General features: G+C 39.8%; 1 protein-coding gene across 10 annotated transcripts in view; it reads right to left on the bottom strand.

The window, feature by feature from the left end:
• Positions 1–26368, bottom strand: part of CPEB3 (cytoplasmic polyadenylation element binding protein 3) — a 188122-nt gene that overhangs the window by 150602 nt on the left and 11152 nt on the right. For 3 of the 10 annotated variants that reach the window (XM_078077366.1, XM_078077367.1, XM_078077368.1), the window contains exons 1-3: positions 6456–6630; positions 3935–4048; positions 2704–3710 (exon numbers count right to left, since the gene is read on the bottom strand). In XM_078077366.1, coding sequence (XP_077933492.1) covers positions 2704–3699 — 996 coding nt within the window. In that variant the 5' untranslated portion in view covers positions 3700–3710; positions 3935–4048; positions 6456–6630. Of the gene's footprint in view, positions 1–2703; positions 3711–3934; positions 4049–6455; positions 6633–26368 lie in introns of those variants that run through there. The other 7 variants (XM_078077370.1, XM_078077363.1, XM_078077369.1 and 4 more) reach the window with 6 other exon arrangements.

Genomic DNA, 26368 nt, shown 5'->3' with positions numbered 1-26368 from the left:
ACCTGAAGGAAGCAGTCACCCCAACTCAGGGAAACCAATCAACTTTGTTAGAATTGAGGGAAGGGGGTAAGGAAATGTATAGTTTGGAAAACCACATTCAAATACAGTTATTGCTTTTACAATATAAACCACAGAAGTAAAGCTCCAAAAAAATCTTTTGTGTTGGGTGGCAAAAGAGAGTGAAACAACACTGAGGGGATATGGATTTTACAAATACATATTAAGATATATTAGAGTAGATCACTGTTGCAAGCCCCTTTTAGCTCAGAGTCTGTAAAATAGTCTCTAGGACTACTTAAGATATTTCCTCCCTTTCATAGAAAAATGATTTAAATAAATGCACAAACATGTAAAATTCTAAACACAAGACTCAAGGTGTTTTGTTTTTGTTTTTTAAACATGTGATATACTTAACACAAAGTCTTATAATATCCTAACCCCAAACTAAAACACAACCAGGTTACTTCTAATCTGGTTCTAATATTGCTTCAAAACCCTGAAGCTCCATTTTAAGTAAGACAAAGATGTGAGACATAAAGTCCATGTAATTTTTCCTGAGGCCAAATATATAAAACTCATTTTTTAATAAAATCTCTCCTTGCACAAGTCTTTTGGCCATCTTTGCCTACTCAATAGCACCACCAGGGATAAAAAGACAAGAAACCAAACTCAAACCAGTCTGTCTGGCTCTCATTAGCATTGCTGGTAAATGGTTTGCTGAGAAACAACTGGCAATCCATGCACTACTTGTCAATATCAGTTTGGGGGAAATTTTATGGATTTAATCTCTCCCCAGCCCTCACTTCCAGAGATAATTAATCAAAAGCTAGTTGTATTCAGATTCAGTGCCTAGAAAAAGGTAACTGATGTCTATACGGTCAGCTCTCACCTCTAAAACTCCCACTCAGATTTTAGGTTATCTTCTAAGATGGACTTGGATAGGGAGCATCAAAATGAAAAGAGGAACTGTTGGAAAAAGAAGGGCTCTCCTACCAAATGCAGCCTCCCTGTTCTATCCCCTCAGCACAAAAATAAGCACATAGAGAAATTCCAGAAAGCAGATTCCTCTTTTTCTCTACCAAACTAATCCCATCTTGCAGTGTCTCTTCATTTTATCAAGACAAACTTTAGAATGGAAAGAAATACACCTTAATATTAAAATCTTCCATTCCTAAAGGACCCCTGTGAAAATTTGTTAAGATTCTCTCTCATGAAAAACTCTCATACACACAATTTCCAAGTTTCATGGACCCCCTTGAACTGTCAAGGTTAAAAATCCTTGCTGTAGCCTAGAGAATCATGTGCTTCTCAATAACCCTATCTCCTTCTTCATGGATGGGAGCCACCCCAAACGTCACATCTGAAATGTAAAGAACAACAAAATGAAGGTTCCAATTGCACCTGATGCTTTAAACTACCTCTGTCAAATTTCGGTTCTGCCATTTTTCAGCAATGCTCAAAATATTTGTTTCATTTCCTTGACTACCCCAACTGGGTCTTATCCAAAGCCCTCCTCTCTCCTTCCTTTCTTCTCTTCTTTTTCAGCTGAGCTTAGAAGCTTATAGCCAAATCAATTTGTAAGTGAAGGAAAATGTTTGCCTGAGAACAAAAGCCCCCAGTGAACACTCACCCTCACCACCCCTTTCCAACTCAAGATGTTCAGGACACTGCCAACCGATGTGGCCGTGGGCTGGATCAGAAAACAAGAACAGAATAAGGACACTCCATTCAACCTTTTTTTGTCTGGGGCACTTCCTGGGTTTTTCACTGGTATTTAACACCAAGACACAAGGCTCATTTTTCATTAAAGTTGCAAGACTTTCACTTTGCCCAGTTTCAAATGGTGTAATTGATCTGCATTGTCTTCTTAAATAACCCATCTGAAGGACACTGCAGCTTTAAATATTTCAGTGCTAGCTAGCAAATAGACTCCATTGCAATATGGCTCTGAAGGTCGCGTCCTATTGTCTCTTTGCTCTAGAAAAAAACAATGTCTAAGTCCTTCTTCTAGGTAACATAGAAAGGGTTACCCCTAGAATTTCCACTCTTCCAACTCGTTCCCTGAAGGAGTTCGGGAGTTTACTGGAATCTCACACTCATAATTTTCCCGGCAGGGGCAATATGCTGATTGCTATTAATGATGCCAGCACCTCAGCGAGACATAAACACATGTGTTCACATTAGTTTAATTGAGCATATGCAACTGTCTGAAATAGCACCACTCAAGGGCTGTTAACCTCTTTAAGAGTAGGCCCAGGGTAGTTTGGGAGTGGATGGCTTTCAGGAGGCCCTCTGAACCCAGGATTGCATAACCTGAAATGTGTAGCTACTTAAAATGACAGGAATCTCAGCCTACTCATCCTGGGACCAACCCAGCACCTTGCCATACACTTGCACCTTTGTCAAAGGTCAAAATAAGACGCACGCACACGGTGAACGAAAAATATACCAAAAGAAAAAGGCCCTTTTCTATCTTATCAGGGTGCTTAAATATGATTCCTCAAACAGTCACAATGTTCCCCCAACCTTGTCCCCGGCACTGGAACAGCCCTGGTGAAATGGAGGCTTTCGAAGCGGACAGGGGGGCTGGACATCGCTGCCTTTTTTAAAGAACAAGAATCAATGGACGATTAAATAGCAGGGAAGAAGGGGCAAAGGGAGCGGGGTAGAAGGAAGGTGTGTGCAGGTGCACTGGAGCATTACCTGAAATGGCAACAGATTGTTACCATTATCCGTCCGGAAAGCGTTATCCTCCATCCAGGACTTGGAGGTGAGCGGGGCCGCGCGGGGGAACTTGGGCGGCGCGATCACATTGCTGGAGAAGGGCTTTTTGAGTGGTGAGATGGGGTTGAGCGGTGAGGGCACCCCGACGCCCACGCCCACGCCCACGCCGACCGCCCGGCGAGGGTCCCGTCCCGCCGGCAGGCCGCCCCACGGGTTGGACGGCGCGCTCCAGGCGGCGTTCACACTCTGGTGCGTGTTCCAGCTGGACGAGGCGGACGAAGCGGCGGCTGCGGCCGCGGCGGCTACTGCAGCCGAGGACGAGGACGGCTTGCTGGTCATGATGGGCTGGTGGCCGTACGCCGCGGCGGCACTCCTCTGCGCGTAGGGCGCCTGGCTGGGGCTGGCGGGCGAGCGGCGCTGCTGCGGGGGCTGCGCCTGCGGGGGCTGCGCGGGCTGCGCGGGCTGCGGCGCCGGCGGCGGCGGCTGCTGGTGGTGCTGGGTCTGCGCCAGGCCGAGCTGCGGAGAGAAGGTGCCTCCGAAGACTGGGTTGACGTGGTGCGGGAAGTTCTGGAAGAGCATGGTCCCGTTGACTGGGGTGATCCCCTGGAAGAAGCTGTCCTCCACCGCGTTCGTGGTGCCCGTGGACCAGGTGCTGCCGAAGGACGGCGACAGCGACGCGCCCGGCGCCGCGGGCTCCTGCGGCGGCGGCGGCTGCTGAGGGGGCTGGTGGAAACTCAAGCCCGGCAGGAGCGGCGATTCCATCTGCATCTTGTCGGGGCCGTTGGGGGCCGGCGGGGCCGCGGCGGGGCTGAGGGCCGGCACTGCGCTGCTGTCCTCCGGCTTGGGGGTCTCTGAGGAGAGGGGCGTGGACGGGGCTTCGGCTGCGCTGGGTTCGGGCTGGGGCTGCTGCTGCTGCCGCTGCTGCTGGGGCTGGGGCTGGGTTTTGCTTTTGTCCATCAGTAAATCATCCTGCATGGTTTGCGCAGCTGAAACGGGAAAAAAGAGAGACGCGTTATTGTCAATGTGATCGTTAATGCCCCTCGCTAAAGCGGGCGGGTGTTTTCCTTGCGAAAATCCAGTGCCACCGCTACTAGCCAATTGCAATGCAAATCCATAATCTCCCATTTAGAAGAACAGGTCGGGCTGGGGATGGGGCGGGGGGGGGGGGGCTCGTGCAAGGTCTCTAAAAATACTGTGAGAGCGTCTTCACCCTTTCTGATGTCTTGGTTCCTTTTCTGTATTAGTGAGAGATGTGCTTATAAGACAGAAAGACAGCAATTTCGCCACGTCTCTTTTCCCTTCACCGGAACTCAGAGCGTTCACCCTGCAATGAGAAACTGATTCTGGTTCCTGTTTTTTCCCAAGCACCACCCTCCCCAGTTATTTGCATACGTCAATAAATACTGCTGCGTCCTTCAGCAAGGTTAAAAAGACACCGCACACGACCCTTTCTTCCCCTTTCCGTGCTCGGCACTTTAAAGAAACAGCAGTCTTATCCCTCTTGATTAGCAAACTGCCTTCTTGCGTTGATAATTGTTTCATTTAGCAGCAGCGAACCACGAGGGAGGAAATCCTTGGCATTTGTTAGGAGGAGGACTCAGCTGCACAATCATTCTCTGGCCTCCCAGTAGCTGCAAGCTACTCCATTTTGTTAGGAGACATTAAAAAAAAAAAACACCGTTTTTAAAGAGGTAAAAATCTACTGAAACGTTTGTAAGCGCTTGCTTCTTGTTACACTCTAAGGATTAGGGTTTTTCTGCTTATTCTCCAATCTTCTTGTCTCCAATTATGCCATACAAGAAATTTCTTAGCTTCTCAGTGGTTCAGGTCTCAACAGGAGCCTGAGAATTTCTCTGCAGCGTGGAGAAATGTTCTGGTTGGATTTGAGGTCAGAGAGAGCGAAAGACAGAGACAGACTGACTGTGAGATGGGGTGGGGGCGGAGCTTTAAAAAAAAATCCCCCTGAGATTTAAGTAGAAAGTCAAGATACTTTTGGGGTTGCCAGATTTTCATTTTTGAATCCTCCTGATGCTGCCTTGGTCACAAGACTTTGGCAAATTTAGAATCCATTCTCTTATCACTGGTATTAGCAATGAAAGATTATGGTTTGAAGACCCTGAATTACCATATGCTAGCAAAAGTGTTAAAAATAGCATAGTACAAAGTCCCAAATTCTCATACATTGTAATTATAGTGCACTGCCATCACTGCTTCATTTAGCCATATAAGGAGCGTATGGTATTTTCCATCTCTCATAGAAGGGCTATATTCACCTCTGCCATACAGCCTGTTTTCTCATTCAAGGATAAAAACAGTAATCATTCAAAATCAGGAGATTTCCATACACATAGTTATCACTGAGTTAGTTCGTCCTTTAGAACATGTTAATTGTTTTAAATATATGAATATTACAGTGCTGAGACCCTAAAAACAAATATTTTGAGATGTTAAAGGAGGATATGACCAAACATATAATTATTTTTAGATGATGATTCAGTATGATCACAACAAAGTTGTTAATATATTTAATGCAGTTACTTAATTAACTCAGATACTTGGAGAAGCATCTTTCCCAGAACACTTGTGAAAGGACATTCAGAATCACACAGAAGCTCTGCCTTTGGACAACCTCATGATAACTGTCATAAAATAAATGTATTGGAAAATGGAGATGCCATCACTCTTAACTACTAGGCAAAATATGTCAGATCAAGAAATGGGATTAAAGTAGTACTATTTTATTAAAGACTATCTTTAAAATGGTTAATCTTTAATTTTAAAGTTTCATACACAAAATAGTGGGCTCAAGGAAATGCTTCATAGCCACCTCACTCTCTTCTCTTCCCTCCCCTCTAACCCCCCCAAACCCAGCCCAATATACCTCACAAATTGCCAGCTACTACCAATAAAACCTACATATTGATTTTATGTTCCTCAGTTCCCTTGGTCTAAAACAATGGCTTTGATCAGTATTGTAAAATATGACACAAAGAGGCAAGCAAAGCTTGGATTCACAACAGCACAAAGTTCTATCGCTGCCAAAGGAAATGGTCATAGAAAGAGACATTTTCATACTTGGTTTAAGCAGTGCTGCAGTAAACCATTATAATCTGGGATCTGAGTTGCTTCCAGTGGGCTAGAATTATCTTTACAATAGCCATATCATCATGGCTGAAATATGCATTTGATTATAATTTTAATATCACTCAGCTTTCCCGATGCTTGTATCGATGCTTTTTGTTAATGCCTTCAGTTTAGACTACATGCTCTTGATGGAAAAATTAATGCTATACTATAGCAAAAAAGCTAAAAAGTAAGCTGGACTCAATCTTTTATGAAGGCTATAATTAATATATTTACTGAATTTAAAAAATTTTATCATACCAGGAACACCCATTTCTCTTCTCAACACTCCTTAAAGAGATAAATTTCACTTTCTGCATAAATTCACTCTGTCAAGGTCAAGACCCATCTTTAATAAATAAGACCCTTTTAAACAAAAGGAAAGCAATAGATTAAAATAACATTTACGAAGTTAAAATGCAATGTCTCTCGGTAACTGCTTGTATAGTTTGTTTGGGTGTGTTTCTTTTTTCCTTTTTTCTTTTTTCTTATTTACAGCAAAGTCCGAGAAATAGATACCTCCTTCCCCTCCCCCACCACACACACAATAGATCTTCCTTTACATGCAATCACCCAATCTCAAGTAACAAATTCTTAGTAGCAGTTACCTTTGAGTGTCCAGTTTTTAAGGATCGATAAAATTAAAAAGTGTACAGTATTTATTTTCTTCTTTCAGGTTGATTATGTGACCGCTCTGGCAAAAGCACTTTGACAACTGTAAGAAGAGAGGGCATGCGCACACAGGGAACTGTGGGGGCTGAAGTCCTTCACTAGGTACTCTGCCTGACTTAAGCACGTTCAGCCAAGGAAAGGAGGAAGCCTCGCAAATACTGATTCCAAGGGGAAGAGGTTGTGCCCGGATTACATTATATTTTCCTACCAATCTGAATCGCGAATTGTTGAAATGAAAAGGGAGAAAAATAAACTGGTTTGTCAACTTGATTTAGGAATCCAGGTTCAAAGAGAAACTGGATTGAAGGACTCAAAATGAATAAACCCAGCAGAGCTACCTTAAATGGTATTAGAATGGTAATGACTGGGTAGCCAGCAATAGGAACCCTACCGAAGCAAAAAGAGATTGGGTAGGGAGGGATTAGAAAAGGAGGGAGGACTACCAGGAAAAGATAAATACTTAAAATCTGATCATCCTTTAAAGAAACATTTTTAGTACTATAGAATGAAAAATACCGCAATATTAAATGTGATATTAACCCTGGAGATCAGGTAAAAATAGGTTTCAGTCACAAATTTCTGACATCTTATCCACCAAGATTTCTTTGTATTTGAGTTTTCAGTGAAGGCATAAATCACTTAAGATTCTACTTGATATGCTCTGAATCAACTCACCTCCTTATTTTACTTGTCAAAATGAAAGTTTACTTTGCATTATTCATACAATGATCAATCAAAATTCAACTCTTTTAAGCTAAAATAATATTTGGTGAAATATTAAAAAATAATTTGACATTTAATGTTTCATTGCATAGGACAGTGACTTCTTTATTCAACATAAAAAGTAAATACGGTTTCTATTTTTCAAAAAAAATTTTTTTTGTTGTGTATTTTTCCTTTCTTAACCTCATGACCCCAAGGCTGGAATCTCACAACATATTAGCATCAACCCTTATTATCCACAGCTTCTGAGAGCAATAGTTCAACTACCAGTTTGTTCACATAGGCAGAAGATATTATTTCTTTTTTTTTTTAAGATTTTATTTATTTACTTGACAGAGAGACAGCATAAGCAGGGGGAGTGGCAGGCAGAGGGAGAGGGAGAAGCAGGCTCCCCACAGAGCAAGGGAAGCCGGATGAGGGACTTGATCCCAGGACCCCGGGATCACGACCCGAGCAGAAGGCAGTTGCCCAACCAATTGAGCCACCCAGGCGCCCGAAGATATTATTGTTTGTGGGATTTGGTTCAATGCCATTCACCCAAGGGGTTCAGAGTAAATGTCGGTTGATGACTATGCTGATTGAACTGGGAACCAAAAAATGTTAAGAATCATTTAAAACTGTCCTAATTCTCTATTTCCTTTCTTTGCCAATTAGAATTAAAGTATTACCAGAGACTACCAATTTGCAGTGTTAGTGGTCTTTTTTCTAGTTATTTCTAAGGAAAAAACCAAAACAATTTAAGAGAAAAAAAAAACCTATTGTGAATCAACCTATGAAACGCTCTTTTTAAAAGAACTAAATGGCCTTCTTATTCCTACTGTGAACTTATTTTATATTCCCCATTTTTTCTCTTCCTCTGCTCTCCTAAGGAAAGCTTCACTTCTGCCAATGTGCTGTACTTATCATTTGCATTCCGGAGTCTGTCAGGATCACTCAAGGTTAATCTTATTCCTGAAGATTTCCCTAACCTACCAAACTTCCATATTTTCAAATACATCAATTAGGTTAAAAAAAAAAAAAAGTTCCCTCTTAAAAAAAGTTCCCTCATAAAATCCTTACAAAGACTTGTTTTTAAAGAATAGATTTTTAAAATTATTTATAATTAGGGCACCTGGGTAGCTCAGTCGATTAAACATCTGCCTTCGGCTCAGGTCATAATCCCAGGGTCCTGGGATCAAGTCCCGTGTCGGGATCCCTGCTCGGCGGGGAGTCTGCTTCTCCCTCGCCCTCTGCTGCTGCTCCCCCTGCTCCTGCTCTCTCTCTCAAATAAATAAATATTTAAAAATAAATAAAATTATTTATAATTAATATGTCAAGATTTTATTGGTAGAAATTCTTAAGTTATTCAGGTGTGCTTGAAAGCAGTTTACTTGGGCATTTATTTATCCACCTGACCCCAAGTGCAGGTCTAATAATAATTCATACAATAGAGAAAAATAAACTTTGGCCCTGACCCATGATAAGTGGCAATCAGTAATTACCACTGCCCATACTTAATGTAATTTTATTGTATTTGAAAATGAAGTAATTTCTGCTCTTCCTTTCCTAAAATGAGCATTCAAATCTAAAAAGAAAATGACTCAGGGCACTTGGGTGGCTCAGTCAGTTAAGCGCCTGCCTTCGGCTCAGGTCATGATCCCAGGGCTCTGGGATCGAGCCCCGAGTTGGGCTCCCTGCTCAATGGGGAGTCTGCTTCTCCTTCTGTTCCTCCCCCACCTCGTGCTCTCTATCTCTCAAATAAATAAAATCTTTTTAAAAAGTAAAAAAGAACAAGAAAATGACTCAAACATAATTACCAAGGTGTAAATAAATGTCAAGCAAACAACAAATTACAGGATGACCCCCAACAAGGATAAAGACCTCTACTGAAATCCTGTTTTTTATTTAACCAGAAAGGAAGAACTTTCTAAAATTTTGTCTTCGGGTCACAGAGCTTAACCATATACCCTTTGAATAGTCATGGAAAGCTGTAAAAATAGAGACTGCAGAGTTAACTCATTGGGATATACATGGGTCAAATACATCTTTCTAGGCTTCCTTCCATTCCTTCCCTAATTATATCTCTAGCACAATGTTTATGACTCCTGGGTAATTGGTGGTTGCTCCATAGATGTTTGCTGAATGAATGAATAGATGAATGAATAAATGAATGGATAGATGAAATACAGTTTTTGATTATCTAAAACAGCCAAGTTTTGAATAAGTATAAAATTATTCTCCATTTAGAAGAGCAATTACTTTTTCTTCAGCTGCATGAATGGATATGAAAGGGAGTGGTATAAAACAGAAAGCCATTTTTGGTGGGGAGCACTATATGTAGATCATTTGATTATCATCAGGAAATAACAGACAGCACTAATTGAACAGGGAACTTTGTTCTCATATAAGACTTTACAGTCTAATAAAGACACCCCCACCCCCGAAACTGCTTAAGTTCACAATAGCACCTAGAGCTAAATCCAGTGGATGTTTTGTCAGTCTTTATCTTGCTTGATCTTGCAGCAACACTGACATAGCTGACCAACCTTTAGATATACTTTTCCCTTTGCTTCCTTCATGCTGTCCTTTCTTGTTTTGTTTTTGTTTTTGTTTTTCACATTTGGGGTTATGTGCCCTCTGACATGCTGTTGCTCTCTCTCCTTAGCTTTCAGTCTTCTTTGCTGACTTTAAATATTCCTCAGGACTCTATCCTAGGCTATTTTCTCACCTCACTCTATGTGAGTCGCTTTCCCAACTAAGGAGAGGACCAGGCCTATCATATTGATAGCTATATTCCCAACATCTATCACTGTGCCTAGCACATAAGAAGTAGGTATTCAGTAAATACTTGTTGGATTAAAGTTACCTTTATGTGCAAAGGGCCAAGAATGCCAAGGCAATCTAGATGGTAAAAAATAATAAACCTAGAGGACTTACACACTAGATATGAAGACCTATTATAAAGCTATAGTAATTAGGCTGTGGTTATTGGCACAAGGATAAGCAAATAGACACAGGGAAAAAATAAAAAGTCCATAAACAGATCCAAATATGCATGATGACCAGATTTATGAAAATAGTAACACTACAATAGTGAAAGGATTTTTTTTTCAATAAAGGATACTGAAGTCAACTGAATATCCACATGGCAAAAAAGAGACTTTCACCCTTGCCACACAATACACAAAAATCAATTCCAGATGGATTGTAGGTCTAAATATAAAAGGTAAACAATAAAGCCTTTAAAAGAACATAGGAGAATATTTTCATGACATTGGCATAGGCAACAAATTTTCAACAGGTCACAAAACCATTAACCATAAAGGAAAAATTTAATAAACTAAACAAATTAAATTAAGAACATCTGTTTACCAAAGGACAGAATTAAGAGTGAAAACTCATAGAATGGAGAGAAATATATCAGTATGTACATTTTTCAACAAAAGATTTGTAATCAGAATATATAAAGGACCCTTATAAATTAATAGTAAACATCCTAAAGAAAAAGACAAGTGACTGCAACCAAAGATATTCAAATGCTCAAAAACATATGGGAAAAAAAAGCATATGATCACCTCACTAATCATCAAAGAAATATAAAATAAAACCAAAAATGCTAAATTGGAAAAGGCAGATAATACCATATATTAGCAAAGATGTGGGAGCAACTCATTCTCAAACACTGCTGGTGGAAGAATAATATATACAACCACATTACAAAACTATTTAGCAGGATCTATTAAAGCAAACATTCAGGGACGCTTGGGTGGTGCAATCAGTTGAGCATCCGACTCAGTTTGGGCTCAGGTCTGTCTCAGGTTGTGATCTTGGGGTGGTGGGATCAAGCCCCATGGCGTGCTCTTGCTTATACTCTCTCTCCCTCTCCCTCTGCCCCTCCCTGTTCCTGCATGTGCGGGCACACGCGTACATGTGTGTGCTCTCTCTCTCAAATAAATTTTTAAAAAGCAACATTCATACACCTTATGACCCAGCAATTCTGCATCTAGATATGTACGTATCCAAAATGCAAACATGTTCACCAAAAGACATTCAAAGCAGCATTAATCAGAAATAGCCTATACCTGGAAACAATCCAAATATCCATCCACAATCAAATGGATAAGTAAATTTGTGGTAGATTCATATAATGAAATATCATAAGGCAAAGATAACGAAGAGATTCTTACTCTATAGAACAACATAGATGAACTGCATGAATACAATGCTGAGTGAAGCCTCACAGAGCAGAGGACATATTATATGATTTGATTTATATAAAGTTCTAATAAAACTAATTTATGGGTTAGAATTCACCATAGTGGTTAGCTCTGCAGAGAAATAACGATTGGCAGGGGACTTATAAAAGGGGACTGCAGGGATGCTGGTGATATACTCTATTTCTTAAACTAGATGCTATTACACAGGTGTATTTACTTTGAAATTTCAGAAAACTGGACACTTATAATTTATGCACTTTTCTGCATTTTTATTATATTTCCATTAAATTTCTAAAACTTACATATATATTTGTAAAGACTGACTATCTTCTGTAAGATAAAGAGAAAAAATAGCACAATCTGGCCAAGTTAAAAGAGGAGCCCTAAGTCTAGGTCATGAAGCTAGAGAAATAAATGGGGGGCTCCCTACATGCCAAGCCTGTGTTATGGGCACTACATGCAAAGATGAAAAAAGCCAAACTCCCTTGACTTGAAATACCTTGCAACCTAAGGAGGTAAAAATAATTGTGGTCAACTATGGTAAATTAGATATCCCCTAGATAACCTAGAAAGCTTTTAAGATTGTTAAAGCCTAAGGCAATTTACAAATAGGAAATCCACATCCTCTGAGCCAGGATCTATTAAACAATTCTAGATCAGACTAAGTTTAAGAACACAACAAGAGAAAAAGGAGCAAAAAGGGAACAAGGTGAGTCAAATGTGGTTTGGTGGGCAATCTGGAGAGCACCGGAGTTCTTCGTGTTTCTTGCCTGTCCATTAGCTTTGAGATCATTCAGTCATTCAACAATTTTATGAAAGGCCTCCTAGCCACAAAGCAGCAATTCTAAAATTTCACCTGCTTTTTTGACCTTCTCTCTAACTTGTAAGAGAAAACTGAGGCTATTAGACAGTAATGCCCTCATTTTCTCAGCTGCCTATCAGCAGGATTCCCAACCCCCCCACCCCCGGCTTACAAACTTATCTGTAATCCCCACCATACTTCCTTCCCTTCTATCTCAGAAGAAGCTGAGTTCCCCTACAGGTCCATAATTAATCACTCCATCTATAGTCTAGAGCTCATTCCTTCTACTTTCCTTGAGATCTAGTTCATTAGTTAATTATTCCCAGCATTCTCCTTCCCATTCCAGACAGGCAGTTTGAAAGAAACCTCTAGGTCCTAGCTCTATTTTCATTTCCAGTTGACTCCCAAACTTAACTTAACATGTGGTTTCTGCCCCTACCATCGTGCTAAAAGTGCTCTTGCTTCTGATCTTACTAAAGTCACCAATGACCAACTAACATTTCTCAATTCTTATTTTATTTGCCATTCATCCTTCATAGAACACATGGTAAGCAGAATTCTAAGATGGCCCTCCAAGATTCCAGGCTAGAAAGACAACAGGAACCTTAGTCCTGTAACTGCAATTCTGCCAACAAGACTAAGCTTGAAAGCAGATTTGACAATCTGAACAGAGAACCCAGTCATGCTGCATCACACTTCTGATCCCTAAAACTGTTAAGTCATAAATGAGTGTTGTTTTAAGCCATTAAGCTTGGGGTAATTTGTTACACAGCAGTAGCCAACTAACACAACACTATTCTATTTTCTTTGAAAGCACTGCTTTCCTGGTTCTTCTAAAGTTTCTTTGGTCTCCGGGCTACTAAACAGAGCTTCCCACAGGGCTCTCCTAATTCTACACTCTCCCTGAACAATGTTATATTCATGAACTGGGAAACTGAGTTCACTGCCATCTAGGTTTCCAGAGCAAATCTTTTTGCTAAGCTCCAAACCACTGTTTAACTAACAACTTCTCTGAGGATCCTTCTCCCACATGTGCTTCTGCCTTTATTTCTGGTCTACTTATCTTTATCCTACTTAATGGGACTACCATCCATCTAGTCACTCAAGTTAGGAATCTGGACATGGTTTTGTCTTTTCCCTTCTCTATCACTTAGGAACAAGTCCAATTGGGCACTAAAACTTAATTCAGCCTCCTAAATTTGGCCTGACATCCCCTCCTCTTCATTTGCAGCCAGTTTTACAGTTCACCTGGACTATGGCGGTAATACCCTAATGTCTCTCATCTAGTACCCTTTCAAATGTGGCCTCCACACTAAAGCCCAAGTAATCATTCAAATACAGTTTTACTATGGTATGCCCCTTCCTAAAACTTTTAAATAATTTTTTCCCTGCCAAGAGGATAAAATACAAAATTAACTCTTCTTCTACTCTTCTTCCCAGCCATACCTAACTACGACAGTCCCTGGATGGACTATGCTCTTCTACTATAATGCCTCTGCACATATTACTTCTGCCTGAAATACCTTTCTACCTCTTGATAACCTACTCTTACTCACCCAATAGAACCTAGTTCAAATGTCACCTCTTTGAAGCTTTCCCTGGCCACGTAAGCTGAATTGTCCATTCCCTCCTTTACATCCCCTGTAATACAAACACACCTCTATTAAAATATTCTTCATATTTTATTTTTTTAAGATTTTATTTATTTATTTGTCACAGAGATAGAGAGCACAAGCACAGGCAGAGGGAGAAGCAGGCTCCCCACTGAGCAAGGAGCCTAATGTGAGACTCGATCCAAGAGACTCAATCCGTAAGACTTGATCCCAAGACCCCAGGATCATGTCCTGAGCCGAAGGCAGACGCCTAACTGATTGAGCCACCCAGGTGTCCCTATATTCTTCATTCTTTGGTGTAATTATCTGTTTATACACCTACCTTTCCTAGAAAAGCTCCAGGATCAGGACTCTATTCATCTTTGTAACCCAGGCACTGGGCCTAAAACTTAGAGATAAAAGTTTGCTGGATAAAAGTTTGTTGACCAAATCAAAGAACAAGGTTTTTACCTCAAATTATAGAGACTGAGAGCACTTCTTTAATGTTAGGTGAAGAGAAATTCTTTTGCCATTAAAAGTATTTCAAAGACATTATGTTTAATGACGCTATATTTAATGTTTAATGAAGATATTCCATATCTTGGTGGAATTAATCTACTCTTTCTCCTATCACAGGACATTTAATTTGTTTTTTAATTTTGTTTTAATTTTCACTATTTTCCAAACTCAGTGTTTCTTCAAGCCATATTTCTAAAGAAAAAGTTACTTGGTTGAAAGGCATAACCTTAAGGCCTTAGATACATATTAACAAATTGTTTTTAAAAGGTTGCAGCAGGGGCGCCTGAGGGGCTCAGTTGGTTAAGCAGCTGCCCTCCGCTCAGATCATGAACCCAGGGTCCTGGGATCGTGTCCAGCATAGGGCTCCTTGCTCAGCGGGAAGTCTGCTTCTCCCTCTCCCTTTGCCCCGCCCCTACTTGGGAGCACTGCTCTCTCTCTCTCAAATAAAAAAAATCTTTAAAAAATAAATAAAAGATTGCAGTTTATAGTTACTGCAGAAATTACCTTCTAATATGAAAACAATGCATGATTAGTGTATATAACAAGGAATAATAATATAGTTACTGTTCTGATAACAACCTAATGTAAAAAAGTCTCTATTCCCTTGATATGCCAAATAAAATTAAGTCTCTTTCAGCATCCTGATGTATTCAATACTTTCATCATTCTTCATCATACCTTCATGTGATCAGGAAATACTACAGATAAGTTTGTATACTTAAAGCCTATGTTTATTAACTGGAGATTCCATTTCAAAAGACACGTCAATGTGTATATGTGTGTATTCCATTAAAAAAAACATGAACACATTTCATCTATGTTTCCTATGTTTCTAGACTTTGATTGTAATTAATTTTATTTTTTTTAAGATTTTATTTGACAGAGAGCACAAGAAGGAGGAACTGCAGCAGAGGGAGACGGGGGAGCAGGTTTCCCGCTGAGAAAGAAGCCCCATGCGGGAAATACTTCAATACCAGGACCCTGGAATGGTGACCTGAGCCAAAGACAGACGCTTAACCGACTGAGCCACCCAGGCACCCCAGTAATTAATTTTATTTTAAAACCAAATATTCATGAAGGTACACATTTCCAGTTATAAAATAAGTCCTAGGGCTGTAATGTACAACATGGTGATGATAGTTAACAATATTGTATTGCATATGTGAAAGTTGCTAAGAGAGTAGACATTAAAAGTTTTCACCATAAGAAAAAAAATTGTAACTATGTATGGTAATAGATAATAACTTATTGTGGTGATCATTTTGCAATATATACAAATATTGATCATGTACGCTTGAAACTAATATAATGTTCTATGTCAATTATACCTCAATTTAAAAATATCCATATATATTTTATGTATCTGTATTCATCTTGGATCTAAATAATGCAGAGTGGCCCAGATATTTTTATATAAAAAGTTTTACACATCAAAAATTTGTGAACTTGGGGCGCTTGGCTGGCTCAGTCAGGAAAGCATGTGACTCTTGATCTCGGGGTTGTAAATTCAAGCCCCATGTTGGATATAGAGATTACTTAAAAATAAAATCTTTAAAATAAAAATTTGTAAACTTACAGAGTAACTAAATTTGTACTCTTTTTTCTTAAAGATTTTTTTTTTTAATTCATTTGAGACACAGAGATAGAGAGAGAGAGAGCATGAGCCGGGGGAGATGCAGAGGGAGAGGGAGAGGGAGACGGAGAAGCAGGCTCCCTGCTGAGCCAGGAGCCCGATGCGGGGCTCTATCCCAGGACCCTGGGATCATGACCTGAGCCGAAGGCAGATGCCCAACCATCTGAGCCACCCAGGTGCCCCTAAATTTGTACTCTTAAAAAAAAAGTGCCCTGGGGTATCTGGGTGGCTCAGTTGGCTAAGTCTGCCTTCGGCTCAGGTCATGATCCCAGGGTCCTGGGATGGAGCCCTGTGTTGGGGCTCCCTGCTAAGCAGGGAGTTGGCTTCTCCCTCTCCTCTGCCCCTGCTCATACTCTCTCTCTCTTATTCACTCTCTCTCTCAAATAAATAAAATCTTTAAAAACAAATAAATAAACTTGCTGATTTGATACAGCTACCTCCCTTTACTAGATCTTATTCATTTTCCTACTCTCATCATGGTAACTCAGTCATAAGAACCCTCTGAAGAATGTAAAAATTGCAGAATAATTTCAGAAAATATAATTAAGCTTAAATGGGTCATTTTTCTCCCACTATACTAATTTCATTTTATATTTTAAATTTCCATTAAAAAATTATTCTAAGAGGCCACATGGTCTTTCAGAAGACTTCAGAGAAGCAAACCTTCCCCAGTTAATGTTTTAAGTTGTCTTCAAATCTCCTGACAGCTTCACCATTTCACTTTATATGCTGTTCAAAAGCCACCCTCACTAAATTGGAGTCAACAGGCACCACTCAGGGAGCTGGCCTGAGAGGTATCATATACCAGCTTCCACAGTTTCAACTTCTATTCCCAAAGTTTTAGCTATGTATAGGAGCATTTTCCTAAGAGCTTTCCAACCACCTGCTAGACATTTCTATGCACAAGGTTCATCGTGTCACTTATCATTATCTATAGAACAAGGGTCAACCACTTACCCTAGTTTTTAGGGCTCTTCCCTTGTAATCCTAACCTATGTTCCCAAATAGTATTATTCCCACTTCTCCAAGCAAGGTGGTCGACTCAAGGTCTGAAGCTTGCCAATGTTACTGATCCCATATGGAATGCCCTCCTCATCCTTTCTACTTATCTTAATCTCACCTTTCTTCAGAGCCTCCTTCAAACACCAGTTCCTGACAATAGCCTCTATCTGTATCATGCATTTATTGCTTTGCATTTCTATTTATCTTTTCTCTAAGCTTCTTGGGAAGGCACAACAAAGTCTGGTAGAGTATTTTGCAGGGAGCTTACTAATAAGAGCTAACATTTATGGAACACATACTGTGTGCTAGATAAAATGCCAAGTGCTTTCTACATATTAGTTCATTTAATCCTTGCAAAAAACCCATGAGATAAATACCGTTAATGTCCCTAATTCCAGATGACAAAAATGGAAACTTAGAAAGGTGATTTACCTGTCCGAGTTACAAAACTAGTAAATGCCAGATCCTAGGACCTAATTTAAGCTTTGTCTAATTCTAAAGCTGTCTTTTTGTTAGTGACTCATACAAGCAGATCCTCTTGTCCTACTTGATCAATACAGCCTAGGACACAGCTTGGGCTTCAAAGGTATGAAAAGAGGGAAAATTGTGGCTCAGCAACTTTTCTTTCTCCCATTGATACAAAGCTTTTATACAATGACCTTTGCCTGAAAACCAGAGATAATCTCTAACCAAAGGATTCCAAATTCCACTCATGGGCAAGACCCAGTCCCACTCCAGGGTATTCTAAAAACAACATGTCTTCAAGAGAATGAATCATCAAAAGAACTGATTTTAGTCTTTAAGGATCTCAAGAGCAAGACTGGTCCAGGCCTGAAAGTGATGGAGAGAACCTTTCTTTGCCATAATCTGCTTTAACAGCCAGTAATTTATAGATGCTGTACAAGTTAACAATCAGAGGGATCATCACAACAAAAGGAAGGGTAACAGTCAGTATGTCTACCCAGGTAGCCCTTGGGTCCTAGTATTTGAAACCAAATGGTGTTTGTGTAATATCAGTGCCTTACATTCACAGAGGAGATTAGACTTTACCAAACTCTTTCACCTTTATTATCTCACTTGATGTTAACAGCCCTGTGCAGTGAATAGACAGCATAGGGCCCTTACATTCACTTCTGCAGATTGTGCAATGCACCAGAAGGCTAGCTTCCGAGGCTAGTGGAGAAGTAATCTAGTCCATGTTCTGCTCACCCAGCCCATAAACCTTAATGCAGAGCTGCATCTACTTGGGAAAAAAGGCACCTATTCCTAATTTTTACAAAGGGACTGTATGAACAGGTAACAGTCCCAAGGATAACCGTTGGGATCCCCACTTTAAAGTTTGTGGATGTCAATTATACTAAATAAAGCTAGAAAAATAAAAAATAAAGATGTGGAAGCCCAGGTTCAAAGATGTTTCAAGATATAGTTAAGTAGTGGATCTAAGATTAGAATTCAGGTCTTCCAACTCACTAGGTAACATACTTTTTCAACTACACACGCAAGTCTCCCATTGGCTCAGTTTAATGCAGGCTATCTCTGTCTTCTCATGTGGCAGACCAGTATCTTCAGCACTTTGCTACAAACAGCTGAACCAAAATCCAGAGCTTTTTGGTGCAGCTCTGTCCTGAGGTCATAGCTGTTCTCTTATTGAGGAAACTGAGAATCAGATATGTGTGCCAACTGTACCAAGAGGGATAGTTTAGACGGATCTCCTATCACTTTTGGAAAAACAAATTGGACCACCTGCTCTAATGTTAATGGATCATACATCATCACAGTGGCAGGGAATCAACATTATTAATATTATGGGAGGTGGTGTGTGGAAAGGACATTGGATATGAAATCCAATTATCTAAATTTAGATACCAGCATTACCACTTGTTAGCTGCCTGACCCTAGGAAATAACAAAAACAAATATTTATTAAGTACATACTATTTGCTCTGTCATGTACTTTGTTTACATGATGAATAATTGCACACAACCCTAAGAGGTTATGTACCTTCATTATCCCCATTTCAGAGATGAAAATATTGAGGCTCTGCAAGTCCAAGTAACTTACCCTAGGTTACACTGTTGGTAAGTGGAGAAGCCAGGATTTAAACCCTGCAATATGATTCTAAAACCCATCTTCTCAATTTCTCAGTCTTTGTTTCCTCTAGAATTAAATAGAGATTATAGTAACAGCTGCCCTACCTAAATCAGAATTATATTAGTGTATATGAGGGCATTTTTAATAAACTATAAAGCAATAAAGGTCAGTGTATGAAATCCAAAGCTAATACTGACAGGCAGATGTATTTATCTGGAAGGTCTACACTCAAGTACAGATTTCCTTGTCTCCTTTCCACTTAATATTGGGAGTCAAATGACCTATGTTAAGCCCATGTTTCTTGTAGCAAAAACGATCTTGCTATCCAGACATTTCTTATCCCACCTCTTTCTATATCCTGTGTTCCCTACTATGGAAGCAGAGTACAGTGGGACATATTCTTAAAGTGCCACAGGATATAGATTTTATCATTAGCTCCAAAATCAGTGGATTGAGAGAATTTCTTCATCATCTGGTGATGACAATGATGATGATGATGATGATATTCATACTAACTGACCACTTAGTCTATGTAGGCATCTAGTTAGGCATTTTATATGCCTTATCAGTTAATCCTCATAATAACTCTAAAAAGACAGAAGCTATCATTCTCATTTTTACATAAGGAAACCAGGGCTTATAAATGCTAAATAATTTGCCCAAGGTGACGTAAGTTGTGAATGAATAAGCTCAGGTCTATTTTGACTCCAAAACTCAACCTCTAAAGCCTAACTCTTATCCCTTACCTCCTGTCATACCCAGCCACAACCCAGAGGACTTAGACCAGTGCCCACATTTTCTTCTTTACAATCAGGCTTCTGCCTCCCACTGCTTCTTACTTTAGTAACCATATAGTTTCCAAACAAAAGTGAAAACATGTGGTCTAATAATCTTAAATAAACTCCAGAAAAATCTAGGACCTGTGGTTGTTTATCTTTCTCCTCCATACCTGATCCCTGAGAACAAGCCCTATTCAGAGCATCCTTGGCTTTTCTTTTGAGCCCAGGCCTGGCTCATCTTAGTGTTAAACCCATCTTCACCAAAAAGCCTGAGAGTCTCTTAGAGAATGAGACCTCAATTAGTCTTATTATTCTGAAAAACTCTTCTCTCAAAAGAAAAAATGAAAAGAAGAAAGGTTTTCCTTCCTCTTTTTTTTTCTTTTTTAAATAAGAAGTTCTTGAGACATCCCTTTGAAACATCCCACTCTTCTAGAAATGGTCTCTCCCAGGGAGAGCAGAGAGGAGGAAAAGAAGTTTATCTGTTCTCTTAAGGGGAAGACATTGTTTTGCCTCTCCTTTTCATTTTTTAAAGTTTATTTATTTATTTAAGTAATCTCTACACCCAATGTGGGGCTCAAACTCAAGACGCCAAGATCAAGAGTCAGGCAGGTGCCCCTGCCTCTCCTTTATAAAGTGGCTCTTCATTGCTGTTTGCACTGTAGGTCCTCCCTACAAAAGAGAGGACAAAAAAAGAAAGCACAAACCCTAAATTTCATTTACAGAAATAATCTACAAATTCGTTCATTCAACACATTTATTGAGCACCTACTATGCAGTAGGCTCCCAGCATTCACTATTGCTCTCTTCCATCCAAATGCAAGATCAAGAACACTCAACAGTAGTAAACAAGGAAGAAAAGTTCTTCCTACATGGGGGAAGGGAGGAATGGTTGTTGGAAAAATAAAAATAAATAAGAAAATATCAGATAAATATAAGTGTTAAAAAGAACAAAAGGGTGATGTGACTGAGAGAATCTGGTAGGATATTTAGATTAGATGATCATTAAAGGTCTCAATGATACCTGAATTAAGCTTGCTCCTGAATTAAAAGGACCCATCCATGCAAAAACTGGTGGTGCAGGATGCAAAGGGAACAGCTAATGAACAGATCCTAACAGCGGAGGAATAAGCCTTTAGAGGAGAGGTTGGCACACTTTTTCTGTAAAAGAGCCACACAGTCAATATTATAGGCTTTGCAAGTCACATAAGTTCTCCTGAATATAACTGTTTTTGTTCTTGTTGTTGTAGTTGTTTTACAATCCTTTAGAAATGTAAAAATCATTCTTAGTCCTCTGGCAGTATAAAAATAGGCCTCTGGCAAAATTTGGCCCCTGCCTTAGTTTTCTGACCCGTTTTAGAGGAACATCTAATCTACTGTAGCTAGAGAGCAAGTAAACAATGAGGAAAGTGGTACAAGATGCGATCTGGAAGGTAGGGCAGGAGCCAGATCATGTAGGGCCTTTTAGGCTAAGTTAAGATTTTGGATTTTTTTCTAAGTGTGATGGGAATCCCCTGGAGAGTCTTAAGCAAAACAGTGACATGATCTGCTTTAAGCTTCAAAAAGACCTGTGGTTCTCTGTGGAGAACTGTAGTTAGGCTAAGAGTGGAAGCAGAGTTGATTGGGAGGCCAGCTATTGTATCATCCAGGCCAGAAAAGACGAGGGTGGTGGTGGTAGAGATAGCAAGTGAACTGGACACCCTCAGTGAAAAGCTATGTTTATCACTGATGAACGAAATCATGGATGGATTCTTGAAATTTTACCTTAAAATAAACAGTAGTATAAAGAGCTTAGGTTGAGCTATAAATAGTATTAAGTTTGATTCATAGGAAAATCTTGGTTACTCAAATTTTTAGTAATATTTTGACATTTTTGATTTATAGATATTTGACTTTCTGGAAGATCATCTTTTTCTCTCTCTTCCTAGTGAAATGATTCACAGTCTCTCTTCTGGTTCCTCATACTCATTATTTTCCCCTTTTCACCTAAATGTATTATAGACTTAGAATGTTCCTCTCATTTCAGAGTGCACTGCAGTCAACCAAAAGATAACCACTCTTTTAAAATCTGAGAAACTTCCAACTTCCCTTGGCAATACACCCCTCTCTCAAAATTTCCACCATGAGGAAGTTGTAAATATAAGTGGTTCTCACACTATCCAAAATCCTTTCCTTGTTCTTTCTTTCATAAAAATACTGCAGAGGGGCACCAGGGTGGCTCAGTCAGCGTCTGCCTTCAGCTCAGATCCTGAACATCCAGCCCTGGGTCTGGCTCCCTGCTCAGTGGGGAGTCTGTTTCTTCCTCTCCTTCTACCCCTGCCCCCCGCTGGTGTGTGCGCTCTCCCGTGCTCTCTCTCTAGCTCAAATAAATAAATAAAATCTTAAAAAAAAAATACTGCCAAGTTTTGAAAATTCATCAAGTTGTGCATTTACTTTGGGCACTTTTTTTTTTATATTTCTTACGACTTTCTTTTAGAAGTTGTGTGTTGGGGTAGAATATCCAGACATACACACACACAAAGAGGTTCCAATGATCACAACCTTTAGGGGGTAGGCAGATTAGACCATGTCATATGTTGAGTTCCTTGGAGGCAGATTCTGAGACCAAGTTTTGCATGCAAATGTTTTATTGCAGATAGGACACAATTGGCAAATACATCTACAATGAAATGAAGAAGGCAGGAAGAGTCAAGAGAAATATATTGACCCCCAAAGTGGTTACAACTGAGTACTCAGCTGACCTTGTGATGAGCTCTGGAGCTGAAATGGCCCTCAGACTTGCCTCAAATGAGGCAAGGAAGCTTAATCTTTGCATCTTAAATTAGCCAGTCACTGACTGTGGGCTCCAGGGAGCATAAACTAAAGTAGGCAGTTCCCTGCATCCTAAAGCAATTCCCAGTAAAAACAAAACAAAGCTTCACATTCACACCTTCAGGAGCTAGTATTTCCATCACCTATGGGATAAGCACTTTAGCTATGAAGAGAGGATATGGATTGAAGCATCACAGTATCCAATACAGAGGGATATTCAGGTATTCTCATATAGTCCGTTTTACTGTCTAATGTTTATCATGGTGCACAGTATTTTACCATGAGTATATAGCATTTTAATGAAAAGACTCTAGTAAAGTTTAGTATATCAAGGAGACATGACAATGAAACCAATATGTAATCCTGGATTGGATTATGATTTTATATATATATATATATATATATATATATATATATATATATATATATATATATATGGCATGCTAATTAGTATTTTCACCAGAACACTAAGTTTTACTATGTAATATAGTATCTTACTATGAGCACACAGCATTTTTATTAAAAATAAACAGACTTCATATTCAAATACTTAGGAACACACTTTAAAAAATACTGCTGGAAACGTGACTCAAGTACCATTTCGATTGTGCATCTTTATACAGCTGATGATTAAACCCGAGCCATTTTTTACTCTTCCTTCTCTTCTATCAACTCATATGGCTCCTTCTGTGATGAGACTCCTCTATCCTCTTCTGTCACTGCCACCAATTCTGGTCCCCACCTTCATCTCCCCAAACCTAAAATGTCTCCTGTGTCCAATTTCACCCAAGTTTTTTTTTTTTTTTAAGATTTTTTTTTTTTTAAATCTGTGAGAGAGAGAGAGTGCACAAGCAGGGGGAGCGGCAGATAGAGGGAGCGGCAGCCTGCCGAGCAAGGAGCCTGATGTGGGACTCGATCCCAGGACCCTGGGATCATGACCTGAGCCAAAGGCAGACGCTTAACCAACTGAGCCACCCAGGCATCCCTCACCCAAGTTGTTACAGGGATTAGAGGAATGCTCCACTGCGTGACTTGCATTAATTCCTCAAATAGTCATTGAAAGCCTGTATAAGGCTTTAGGGAAATAACTTTGGGCAAGAAGACACAATCCCTCCATCTCTTATAAACATTAATTTCCAGTGGGTGAGGCCTTAGTCAATATCATGATAAATAATTTCATAGAAGTTGTGATAAAAATGCTATGAAAAAGTACCAGATGTATGAAACCATATGATGTCAAGACCTGGATTAGGAAGACAGAATGTTTTCTAAAGTAAGCAAGATGAGCCTTGAAGAACAAAAGGATAAAGTTCAAAGGAAGTATGCTCTATGCAAAGAGAATACCATGCTTCTGGCTACCTTCAGGCTCTGGAGAGGAGGTGGCACAGTGTACTCAGGAACTAAGGAAGAAAGCCAGTAGCCACATTCTGGAGCTTAGGGTTCAGTTGGGAAACTGGCAAGTAAGCAAGGGCAATATAAAGCCATTAGAAGTAGGATTTTATTTTGCTTTTTTAAAAATCCTTTCATTTTGAGATAATTTCAGAATTGCAAAATTATAAAAAGAATTTCCTTATACTTTTCAACCACATTCTCCAAATGTTAACAACTTAAATCACCACAGTAGAATCGTCAAAATCAATTGATTCAATACTTATTATCTAACTTACAGACCTTATTTTACCAACTAATGTCCCTTCTCAGAATCCAATCCAGGATTACATATTGGTTTTATTGTCATGTCTCCTTAGTTTCCTTTAATATGGGATAGTTCCTCAGTGTTTATCTTTCATGGCCTTGACACTTTTGAAAAGCACTGGCCAGTTATTAGATAGAATGTACTTCAATTATGGTTTATCTAATGTTTCCTCATGATCAAATTCAGGTTATACATTTTTGGCAATAATACCACAAAAGTGATGTTGTGTCCTTCTCAGTGCATCATTTCAGAGGGAAAATGATGTGGATTTGTCCAACTGTGATGTTAACATTGATTACTTGGTTAAGGTAGTGTCTGCCAGTTTCTCCACTGTAAAACTATTCACTTTTTACTTAAATATCTTTGAGAAGATACTTTTTTTTTTTTTTAAGATTTACTTATTTGAGGGGCACCTGGGTGGCTCAGTTGGTTAGGCGACTGCCTTCGGCTCAGGTCATGATCCTGGAGTCCCGGGATCGAGTCCCGCATCGGGCTCCCTGCTCAGCAGGGAGTCTGCTTCTCCCTCTCCCGCTCCCCCCTCTTGTGCTCTCTCTCTCTCTCACTCTCTCTCTCAAATAAATAAATAAAAATAAAATCTTTAAAAAAAAAAAAAAGATTTACTTATTTGAGAGAGAGAGGGAAAGAGTGAGTCAGGGGAGGGAGAGAGGAAGAGAATCTTCAAGCATACTCCCCACTGATCTCAGAGCCTGACGCAGGGCTCAATCTCACATCTCACAACCCCGTGAGATCACGACCCATGAGATCACGATCTGAGCTGAAATCAAGAGTCAGACATTTAACCAACTGAGCCTCCTAAGCACCCCTACTTTGGGAAGATATTTTCTATGTGAATACTGTTTCTCAGTGTACTTTCACCCAATAATTTTAGCATCCATTGCCTGCATCAGTTATTTCTGTGGTATTTGCAAATGGTGAAATCTTTTCATCAACTCTTCTACATTAGCCGCAATGCTACTCTAAGGAAGATTTTTTTCCTTCTCCCCTGATTTATTCATTTATTTTTTATCAGTAATGACTCATGGATTCATATTTTATTCCAGGAGTTGTAATTCATTACTATTATTATTTTGTTGCTCAAAATGTCCCCTGTCCCATTGGAATCCCTTCAGGTTGATTGTAGGTCTTTTTTTTGAGCACATCCCTACTTTCTGGCACTGCAGATGTTCCAGCTCATGTACTTTTCCTGCTCCAGTTTGGAATTAGCAAAGAGATAATTTCTTTAAAGAGCCTGGGTTGAGACACCACTTGGTATATTCACTGGTTCTGGGGTGTCATTGCCTTAGGCTCTCTCAGCAGATAGAGCTAAAAAGTATATTTATGCATACATCTGTGTTATCTATATCTATAAAATCATGAGTTGTATTGATACCTCCAATTCCAATCAAACGTTACAGGGTTCATTATAGCCTTAAAAGTGTCCTTTTTTTGAGAGAGAGAGAGAGAGTGCATGCATGGGCATGCCTGCCCCTGTGAATGGGGGGAGAGGGAGACGGGGACGGAGATGGAGAGAGAATCTTGAGCAGACTCCACACTGAGTGCAGAGCCCAACATGGGGCTCCATCTCACGACCCTGAGATCCTATGCTGAGCTGAAACCAAGAGTCGGACGTTTAACCCAGGAGCCCCAGAAGGGTCCTTTTTTTCTCTCCCTCCCTCCCATCCTCCCTTCCTTCCTTCCTTCCTTTCTTTCTCTTTCTTCCTTCCTTCCTTCCTTCCCTCGTTCCTTCCTTTTTTTTTACTTCAATAAATATTTACTGAACACCTGCCATTGGCCATGCTCTGTGCTAGATATTGAGGATATAATATTGAACAAAACTGGTATGGTCCCTTGGTCCCTGTCCCTGCCCTCGTGAAGCTGAGATTCTAGAAGATACAATTTACTAATTATTCCCTTTTCTCCAAAATTGCTAAATTTAAATTTATGATTTTCACTGGCTCTTTCTCACCAGGCTTTAAAATAGGCCACAGAAGGATTTTCATGATCAGTT

The sequence above is a fragment of the Halichoerus grypus genome, chromosome 7 (genome assembly GCF_964656455.1).
Source record: "Halichoerus grypus chromosome 7, mHalGry1.hap1.1, whole genome shotgun sequence".
NCBI classification, from domain to species: Eukaryota; Metazoa; Chordata; class Mammalia; order Carnivora; family Phocidae; genus Halichoerus; species Halichoerus grypus.
Note: the sequence above shows the minus strand (reverse complement) of the source record. Positions and strands in the feature narration are given on the sequence as shown.